The sequence below is a fragment of the Fistularia commersonii genome, chromosome 1 (assembly GCF_037954325.1).
Source record: "Fistularia commersonii isolate RoL2024-O1a breed Wild chromosome 1, RoL_Fcom_v1.0, whole genome shotgun sequence".
NCBI lineage: Eukaryota > Metazoa > Chordata > Actinopteri > Syngnathiformes > Fistulariidae > Fistularia > Fistularia commersonii.
This window is the reverse complement of record NC_141284.1, coordinates 1,846,703-1,856,431: the sequence shown is the minus strand read 5'-3', so window position 1 is coordinate 1,856,431 and position 9,729 is coordinate 1,846,703. Positions and strand designations below refer to the sequence as shown.

General features: G+C 46.3%; 2 protein-coding genes across 4 annotated transcripts; one reads left to right on the top strand and one right to left on the bottom strand.

The window, feature by feature from the left end:
• The first annotated feature begins 784 nt into the window (after positions 1-784).
• On the top strand, positions 785-7,210 carry kiaa1614 (KIAA1614 ortholog). Of its 3 annotated transcripts, none has more exons than XM_086139657.1 (8): positions 785-879; positions 964-2,090; positions 2,671-2,790; positions 4,139-4,797; positions 4,869-4,941; positions 5,634-5,835; positions 5,923-6,011; positions 6,315-7,210. In XM_086139657.1, the coding sequence occupies exons 2-7, from the start codon at positions 2,032-2,034 to the stop codon at positions 6,007-6,009; spliced, it is 1,200 nt and encodes a 399-aa protein (XP_085995783.1). In that variant the 5' UTR covers positions 785-879; positions 964-2,031; the 3' UTR covers positions 6,010-6,011; positions 6,315-7,210. The 3 variants fall into 3 exon arrangements, with proteins under 3 accessions (XP_085995783.1, XP_085995868.1, XP_085995691.1); XM_086139742.1 differs by having other exon boundaries at positions 822-1,216; positions 1,990-2,090; XM_086139565.1 differs by having other exon boundaries at positions 822-2,090.
• stx6 (syntaxin 6) lies at positions 6,519-9,693 on the bottom strand. Its single transcript, XM_086140071.1, has 8 exons — positions 9,509-9,693; positions 8,808-8,977; positions 8,634-8,728; positions 8,475-8,531; positions 8,273-8,380; positions 8,076-8,182; positions 7,910-8,004; positions 6,519-7,428 (listed from the first exon to the last, which is right to left on the bottom strand). The coding sequence occupies exons 1-8, from the start codon at positions 9,541-9,543 to the stop codon at positions 7,352-7,354; spliced, it is 744 nt and encodes a 247-aa protein (XP_085996197.1). The 5' UTR covers positions 9,544-9,693; the 3' UTR covers positions 6,519-7,351.
• Between the last annotated feature and the right edge of the window lie 36 nt (positions 9,694-9,729).

The following is a 9,729-nucleotide window of genomic DNA, read 5'->3' as shown; positions in this document are numbered from 1 at the left end:
TGACAAAAGTAAAGAAAAAAATAAGCCAGCCAAAGAAACAGGTAACACACATACCGTTTTTGACCCCAAAAAAAAAGCACTGTACATTGGACATGTAGTTCATATAGCAAAGGTGATTTTAATAGCGCCATTGCGCGATCGACATTGAGGCTCAACAGTCTGATGCTCAGTATTTGAACAGTAAAGGTGAAAATCCAGCCATTTAAAAAACAACAACAATGTAAAGCAGGTGAAGTTAAATGAAAAATACCTTTATAGTGCAAATTACTGATAAATAAACCGTAATTTCTGGACTATTGAGCGCACCTCAATATAAGCCGCTAGCCAATCGCTATCTTGGGCTTCCTTCTGCGCACTAAAACCAAAAAAGTCGTCCTCTTTGGTGTCGGAGTTGAACAGACTCGGTCATTTCATTGGTCAAATGTGACGAGGATAAATGTTTTAGCGTGAAGCTCATCAGCCCACCCCCCCAAAAAATCCATTTATTAGCCGCACCGTTGTTTATCGTCCGGAAATTATGCTAATCACTTAGTTCTTTTTTTTCATTTGACATTTTTTTTCTTTCCAAGCTCTGCAAGTGAGGCACAGTCCCTCCTGCCTCCCCTGACTGCGCCTCACTACTAAAGAATAAAAAATAAAATACGGGGCGAAGGCGGGAGTGCAAGTTGACGGTTGTTGTGCAATTTCCGATACTATCTTCATCGCGGCGTGAATTGTCGGCCAGTTGTTGTTTACCCTAGCGGTGTAGCTGCACGGCAGCTGTTTACGCGGTTCGTGTTTGTTCCAGTTCCAGTTTCTTGGCCTGATTCGGAGCAGCCGAACGCTGCTCTGGGGGGAAAAAGCCGCTCCTCAGTCTTGCTGTGAGGCTGCAGCGGCCGGGTAATGTACTTCGGAGGGGCTCCGCGGGGGGAATGTGACATTTTCTGGTGGATTTGACCATTTTTATTTATTTTTTCCCCACAGATTTGAACGTCTTTAGAGCCGACAGTGCTTCCGCCTCACATCAAGAAGGTCCCCGGTTGGATCCCGTTAGTGTGGAGTTTCCATGTGTTTGCCGGGGGTCCAAAAACATGCAGGAGGTTCATTGGAGACCCCGAATGGTCCTTGTGTGAATGAGTGAATGAGTGGTTGTACGTCTGGGATGGATCCAGTGTGGGACAGCTGGGATAGGCTCCGCGCGATGCAATCGGATTTTCATTGAGCACACAGTAAAAAGGTATGTTTATAAATGGTTGGGTTTTATACAAAACACACTTGTATAAGGCGCACTGCATTATAAGGCGCAATATCAATGAACAGGTCTATTGTCATACATAAGGCGCACTACGTTATAAGGCGCATGATAAAACATATGGTATGTAAAGCCAAACAAAACAGTCAGTTTAGTCGAGCTTTATTCATTTCACTCATACACACAAATGTACAACAGTGGCGGGCTGTGCATTTCACACCTAGGCCTTCAGTAGTGCACCATTTGCCACTCCACTCCTCAATAACTTTTATGGCTATAAAGATGACCTTTCTTAACGTTTTCTTGAAAAGTCCGTCTTGAAAATGGCTCCTTCAGCCATCATGGGTTGACAAATTAGCTATTACATCAACACAACTATATTTGCGTTCATGTAGCGTGCTTTTGATGCATCCTGCTAGCTCTGGCTAGTACATTCTCTGACTATCCAATCAAAAGTGACACGCTGACATTAGCATAGCCTTCTAGAAGGCCTCAGTGTCACAACTCAAAATCGGAGCGGTTGAAGCAACAGTTTCATAGACAGTAGTTTTTGCTTGAGCGCCTGCAAATCGGATTCTGCAGGCCTCCAGGCAGATTTCTTTGACTTTGCCCCTGCCTGGCAACAAGTAATGGCTGAAATGTGATTGGCTAAATCCTTTTACATGAAAATACATGCCTATAAGCAACACAGACAGGGAAAAAAGCTAATCATGGACAAATTATAAAAAAATCAGTCTGTGATTGTGATATTTTTTTAGGCCAGCACAGAAGGCCTTGCAGGCCCTGATGGCCCAACATTGATGTACAGTAATATTCTGCTGAAGCGCAGTACGTACTGGTACGACAAAAAGTGGCGGAGGTAAGGCACTACATACTGTTACCAAAGTCGCACGAAAACATTTTGATGTTTGAGCGTAGCGTAGCATGTAAAATTGGTTTGGAGGTCAGTTAGCACAACAAGAATTCATACATGAGGCGTGCGGCCAATTTTTGAGAAAATTTAAGGATTTTAAGTGCGCCTTAATGTGCGAAAAATTTGGTGTATATCAGCCAATTTGGAGGAAAATGTTGATCTAGCAAATATGCCGTCTCTTTTCAGACACTTTGCATCAAATTAAATTACTTTAACGCGATTTTGAATCCATTTAATTAACACTGACATAATTATTATAAGGCTCACAAGCAGCCAAATAAGGTTATGTAAAAGAGTGGAAATAAACACAATTGCACACACACACACACACACACACACACACACACACACACACATGCGATACTGATGTCACAGTTTACATCAGGTTAATTAATCCTGACAAGTGTCTGCGTTTAATCCTGCTCTCCGTCTCCTCTGCCAATCAGAGCGGCCATTGTTGTCTTTCCCCGCCTCCGCACTGTGTGTGTGTGTGTGTGTGTGTGTGTTGTTATTGGTGTGTGTTCAGACTTTGCGTCAGCCTGTTGCAGCAGCGGCGGCAGCAGCGTGAGGACGGAGCTCGTATGAGGCGTCACTGCGTTCCTGTGCGAGGAAACCACGACCTGCTGACCCCCGACACACACACACAGTGAGTGTATCAACACACACACACACACACACACAGACACAGACACACACACGCGTGCTGAAACGTGGTTGCTATCTCTGCTGGTTGTCCGACTGGAATGTATCCCTGCTGTGATAGGCCGAGAAGTGGGGTTCGCCCTGGACCAATCACAGGGCGGCATGTAGGGACGCTCAACCAATCACTCGCTGGTTCACAGGTTTTTAGAAATATTCGAAGGATTTAACAAAAAACGAAAATATGGTTTTAAGGGTTCATGTAGGGTGGAGATATCCAAGTCCTTTATGTGAAGAACCGTCTGAGATGGTCTTCATGGAAGGTGGACCAACACCTGCTTGGTCTTCGGTGGACTTTCCAACGACACTCGTCCGACTTTCAGTTGGAGGGTCGGGTTCAGCGTCAGGTTTCGGGTTTAGGCGTCGGGTGAGGGTTAGGATTAGGATTAGGGATCAGGTTAAGATTAGGTCTGGTTTTCCATTGATACCACCATCATGTTTGGGGATTTATTACCTTTACACTTTTTATAAACAAGCGTGTCGCCTCTGAAATTCATAAAGAATTACGGAAAAAAATTAAATTTTATTCATGTAATGAACTCATTTTGAGCTTTGGGCTTTCAGAGTGTGTAGCGGAGCCTTGACCTGAATTTTAAAAATAAAAATCACTGTGTCAGTAAACAATAAAAAATAAATATTTGCAAAATATCTTCGTAAATATTTATTTTACCTGGTTTATGGGACTTCTGCTCCTGAACACAGCATCTGCAAATCGGGACTTTACCGGCTTCCACTAGGGTGATGTTATTTTGAGCGGCGAAAAATAATAAATATAATTTCATTTAATATTTCAAGATCACTTATAACTTACAATAAAGTCAAAAAAAGGAATTAAAACAAATGCAATACACTTCAATTTAATATTTATAATTTATAAATATTAATATTATAAATATTAATTTATAATAATAATTTATATAATAATTCATAATAATTTATTTAAGGAACCGAAGTAAAGCGTCTGTTTTGTTTGTTTGTTTGTTTAGAAGTTTATTAGGACGGCGTACAAATCCATTAAGCACAGACGCAGAGATGTTTGTACCAGATTATTGTTCATAGCTAATTTCCATCTGTAGTCCTGGACAATACAAATATAAAACTGTATAAAATAGACAATATATATATAAAATATACAGATAGGCAATAAAATAACTATACAATATATAAACAGGCAATAAAATATGTATTTTGCAAGTTGAAAGTGCTATTGTTGATATTTTTCAAGGTTACTTCTAGACGATCAACATGTGAAATGGCCCTCGGTGAAGAACACGTATCTCTTTGCGCCTCCACAGGTCAGGGGTCAAATCTCGTCCCGTCACCCGGTCGGGGTCGGGTCCGACGGAACCGGAAACCGGACCGCAGAGCCGACAGTCGGCGTCTCTGACTCGTCGGCTTCGGTTCGAGGATGAGACGGAAGTGGAGGCGGAATATCGTTACCTGGAGCGGCAACAGCAGCGGCAGAGGAGATGGATCGGACAAGGGGCGCCAGAAGTTCTGGTCTCCAAACCCATCTTGATCTTGGACACGGGCAGCGGGGCGGAGGCGGGGCCACGGGACGGGACGATGTCGGAGACGGGGAGGACGAAGGCGAAAATGAGGAAGGCGACGGGGACGACACCCGTGACGGGGAAGAAGGTGGAGCAGCAGGACTTCCCGGAGAAGGTCCAAGGACTGGACCGCGACCTCCGTGTCCGTCTGGCCCTTTCAGACCAGCGGCACTCCAGACTCAGCATGTGGACCGAAGCAATCAGAGAAACCTACATCGGCGCCGTCGCGCCGTCTGATGAAGAACTGCCGATCAACCCCTACGCCCCCGAGCGGTGGACCGACCCTAAGCCCATGAAGGTACAGGGTGCCGGACGCACGAAAGAAGACCCGAACAAGCAAGAGCTGAAGGGAACCTGCAGAAACCTGCTCACTGAGAGCGACACGAGGCTGAGGACTCAAACAGGTCAGATGGTTTCAAGTGAGAAACATCGTGACTCGGCAGCTTTGGCTAAAAGCTCTTCTTGTATCATACAGATCCTCAAGGTCAAGGTACACTAAGACAACCGATCGGTGCAGAGCTCCAAGGCGACGCCGATTGTCCTGAACGGTGAGTTGAAGGTAGAGTGAAGAACCGATTGGGTGGACCAGAGCCCGCTGGGAATCCAACGAGGAACCGTCTCGCTGTGAGGTGGAAGCACCGACCCCAAGATCTGGTGTTCTCTTGATCAAATACCTCGACTTGGGAGTGACGGTGTCCCATTTGCTGCTCTTTCGCTTAACTTAGCTTACCGGCTACACACTTAATGCTACAACGGGCTTCTACATGTAACTTACGCTACATTATACGTCTAAACTTCATTGAGCGAACGAGTGAAGTCGCTCCTTTTTTCAAAACCATCCATCCAAAGTGAAGCAGGTGGCTTCATTTGTAGAGTCAGACTTGGGAGTTTCCCCGAGATCCTCTTTAACAGCGTCAAACCGTCCCAGACCGACTTTGGACGCCTTTTCAGGCGCCACGTTCTCGCACCGAATCCCCTGTAAATGTCCTGCCTTCTCACGAAGAAGCTCTCCAACAACTTCTCCATCTCTTCGTGGACGAGACCACGCCTCGCTCATGGTTTTCCGAGATTCTCTTCGGGCGAACTTTGGCCACTTCGCCGACAGAGGTGGCCATGTTTTTGACTCGTATCACAAAGCGACGGCTCGGATCTCGGGAAACTCCGAAATCGATGCGCTCGGACGTCGGCTTAAATTTGGAGGCGTCCACAAGAGGTCCTACCGTATGTCTGTTTCCCGCAGGCTCTCCAGAGATGCTTCTTCTCGTCATTCCCTGCGTCATTTCTTCTCTACCGTGACGCTGAGCAGGACTCGAGCCGGAAGCCTGGACCGTCTCACTTCCCAGCTCCGCGCCTCGGCGCCCGACCTCCTCCCGGGCCGCTCGGGTTCCGGCAAGTTCCCCGGCCGGCGTAGAACCTCCTCGCCTCTCCGGCCGTTCACCACGGTGAGACGTTCTTGGACTTCTTGGTCATTGGCGTGTCAGGGCTCGATGCTCACTGACTGCTAATGGTTTACCTTCGGTGGCCAACAGGGGGCGCCGTTCCCTCAGCTCAGGAAGTCTTTGTCCATCCAAAACTTCTCATCGCAACAAAAAAAGGAGGATAAAGTCGTAATATAAAGGTAAAGTAAGACATTAATACGATGATTATTGATGTGAAAGGACGGGCTAATGTGCTACTGATAAACAAACGTTCCTGCTTGAAAAAAAAAAAAAAACTAGTATAAATACAACCGTATACCTTGTATAACAAGTACCGAATTTCCCCGATTATGAATATAAGACAATAACAAGGTAGTACATTATGGTGAGTACGACCAAATATGGTAATATACAAGCTTCTTTTTTAATGAAATCAAACAGTCGATGGATGATCGGTTCACGTCTGTTTTTTTTTTTTTTTTTCTTTCAAATTCTTTATTTAGATACAAACAGGTCACATGACTCGGCTGTGGACTCGGACAAAGACACATCTCATTCATCGACGCTTTATACTTTATAAAACCGATAGTCATTCGATCGACAGCAAACAGTGTAGCTCTTTCAGTGGTACTCAACCATGGAAGGTCCTACAGCATTGAAACTTTTCAACCGGAGTTTCGTCAAAGTGGTTTCTTCTTTAGTCTTGATTTATTTTATTTTTTTATGTAATTGTTTTTCCAGGTCCTGTTTAAATGAAGGTTAGTGAAACGTGTCAAGACTTGGCCTTCGGTTTGTAACCCGGGGTGTCTTGAAATGTGAGGCGGTTAATACTTAACGGCTCAAATGTAACCAAAACACTGACAGTGTCAAAGAAATGTTGAACTGAAAGAGCCGACGAATTATTATTATCATCATTATTATTATTATTATCACTGGTTTAAGGGCTGCTTGATGGGTTAAAGCTATTGAGCGGCATCATCAGCTGGTCGATGGGACGATGTAACATTTCAGGACAACTCAACTGAAATGTGGAGGAATCCAAATGTGTGTGTGTGTGTGTGTGTGTGTGCGCGCAGAGATCGGTTCAGTCAAAAGGTTGTAAACAACAAAAAGTGGTAGTGTTTTCACGTCGTCAAATATTGTCAGCTCATTTTCACACAAGTAGCGGTTTTTCGGTGCAATAGCAGGGCGTAACATGGGTTTAAATAACGTGAAGCTGAGTTTAAATAGAGTTTAGTTTGTTTAAATAAAGTTAAGCGGGGTTTTATCCAAGTTAAACTAGACTTGATGGGTTAAAAGTGAGTTTAAATAAGGATAAACCGACAGAAAATGATGTCATAGTGAGTTTAAATGACGTTATACTGGATATAACAAACAAGAACAACGATATGTTCGACCCTGCTGACCTTTGACCTCCACGGGATTAAACAGATAAACACTCGAAGAATCAAACAAAGTGCTTTTTTCAGTCTAGTAGAGTTCAGTAGAGTCCGGGAGGGACCAGCAGAGTCCAGCAGGCTTGAAACGCTTCCGGCGTAAATCAGAGGACGATGAGGAGGATAATGACGACGAAGAGGATGGCGAGCAGCACCCCAATCGCACACCACTGCCGGCGATCTGCGGAAAAACACACACACAAACACACACACAGTGTAAAATGGACCTGTACATACATACAGAGCAGAAATATTTAATATTAGCTCCGTAAAAGCCACATAGGACCTTAAATCTGGGTATTTCAATAAACATGGTCTCGATTTTGCATTGTGTTTAACAGTGATTGATGTGTGTGTGTGTGTGTGTGTGTGTGTGTGAAGCCTCTGAGCTGCTTTCTGTTCTTAACTGGTGTTTACATCAACCGTGGCGAACCTTGTGCGCGTGTTGTGTTCTCTCTAGACATCGCAGTTGTGATGGCATGCTAACGTGCTAAGCTAACTTTGCAATGGTGTTCAGAACAGGGAGGAGGTTTCACTGAATTCCCCGTCATTCGCCGACGTGTTACCGTGAGAATAGCTGCGTTTTTAAGTACAGCTGATTTTATATATTTATCTTTTATAAATACGATGGGGGTGATGTCAGGTGTTGCCGGGCAGATTACCACTGTTCATGTGAGACACTTTGGCCAGTTTCTTCATCACGTTGTCCAGTCGGGAGTGGGTGTTGTCCACCTCGTGGCTGAAATCGTCCAGCATCCTGAGGAGAACAGGCCACATGAGGACCCTGAATCTCACAGGAACCTCGGATGGAGAACGATCTGTTCTTACACGGCCTGTTCGTCCAACTCCATGCCGATCCTCTCCGACATGTTCTTCAACACGCCGATGGTTCCCGACACCAGCTCCAGCTGCTCGTCCTGCTGCTCGGCGATCAGCTGACAAACACACACGTCGGAGTCACGCGCCGCGAAACAGCTACTGCTCTGTCCACGGCGACATGTTGCAGGCGTCGTCCGCAGACGTACCTGCTGCTGCACCTGCTGCTCCTCGATCAATTGAGAGTTGGCGTTGTGCAGCTGCTGGTCCAGACGGCTGTATTTATCGGAGCCCGAAGCGCCGACGCCCAGCAAAGACTGATCGGCGTGACAACACGAGCACAAGGTGTGACACATCGCCACCATCGGAGGCCTTCATCCCATCGGTTCCTTCACGGCCATCGCAACTCACCTGTTTGCTCTTCCTCTCAGACGTTACGGCCGGGCTCGACATCTGCTCTTTCATCTCCTGCAAGACAAGAGATGCAAATGAACCCCCTTTCTGGAAACATTTGTCTGACCCCATGGTGGGAAATGGATGGATGGATGGATGGATGGGGTGGTGGTGCACCTTGATGGAGAGGCGGGTGCTTGTGATGAAGGACTTCCTCTTGGACAGCTCAGCTGCATCCAGGTTGAACTTCTTGGGGTTGGACTCCACGATGCCTTCACTGACAGTTAAGAAAACACCACCGCAGCCACGGCGACGGCTGACGCGGCAGCAGTTTTGGACCTCAAAGGATATTGATGGTCTCGTCCAGGTCCTCCAGGTCCCACTCGATGGAGCGCAGACTGTTCCGCAGTTCATTGGTGGTCCAGTCCATCTCCTCCTTGGAGGCTCCGCCGCCCTCCTGCAGCAGCTCCCGCCATCTGTGGTGGAGGCTCTGAGCGGCGTTCACTGCCTTCTGCACCTCGCTGTCAAACCCGCAAACCCATCACTCACAATTATATCAGCGAGTGCAAATCTCCTCGCGTTAAAAGATCTTGAATTTTACGTAAAACAATCCCTCCCTTGGCGTAATATTTACATTCTTGCAAAGACTTTGTAACCCTTAAAAGTGTCTCCTGAAAAGGACAAATTGTGCATTTTTCCCCAATACCCCTGATAGCATGAACTAATATTTGTGACTTATATTTAAAGTCGAGCCTTTTCCTTTCCTAGCGTTATTTCGTGAAGGATGATGACGAGTGAAAGTCATCCTTCGGCGTTCATAACAAAGCAAGCGGGCTGCATGTGTGACTACCCAGCTGTGGACCTATGAAACGCCTGAAACCAGGTGTTACTTGTTTACAATAGTCTTTAAATGTTCAAAATAATCCAATTTAACAAACAAAACACCGCAGTGACGCGGTAATATGTTTGGAATCCGACCGGTTCCGTGCATTCACACCGACAGGCGGCTAGCTCCGCCGGCTAACGCTAGCCGAGCCGGGAGCGGTTCTGACCCTTTCACGACGAAGAACGGGTCTTCCATGGACATGTTGCCGGTTCCGGTTCAGTCCGCGCGGGGCTCCATCACACGGATCGGCAGATCCGGATCCGTTTCGCCGGTCCTGAACGAACCTGGATCCAGATTGAGAAGTTGCTTCCCTGCTTTGTTTACAAGCTGCTCGGGCTTCCGAGGCGGAAACGGGAGTGTGACGTCAGGACCACATGCGCGAGGACA

What these genes read in the sequence shown, in the direction of transcription:
- kiaa1614 (XM_086139657.1), top strand. Translation starts at nt 2,032, where the DNA reads ATGTACAGTAATATTCTGCTGAAGCGCAGTACGTACTGGTACGACAAA. An exon ending in GACGCCGATTGTCCTGAACG is followed by an intron (nt 4,942 to 5,633) that starts GTGAGTTGAAGG and finishes TGTTTCCCGCAG; the next exon opens with GCTCTCCAGAGATGCTTCTT. An exon ending in CTCTCCGGCCGTTCACCACG is followed by an intron (nt 5,836 to 5,922) that starts GTGAGACGTTCT and finishes GGTGGCCAACAG; the next exon opens with GGGGCGCCGTTCCCTCAGCT.
- stx6 (XM_086140071.1), bottom strand. Translation starts at nt 9,543, where the DNA reads ATGTCCATGGAAGACCCGTTCTTCGTCGTGAAAGG. An exon ending in GGACCTGGACGAGACCATCA is followed by an intron (nt 8,729 to 8,807) that starts ATATCCTTTGAG and finishes CTGTCAGTGAAG; the next exon opens with GCATCGTGGAGTCCAACCCC. An exon ending in GCACCCGCCTCTCCATCAAG is followed by an intron (nt 8,532 to 8,633) that starts GTGCACCACCAC and finishes CTTGTCTTGCAG; the next exon opens with GAGATGAAAGAGCAGATGTC.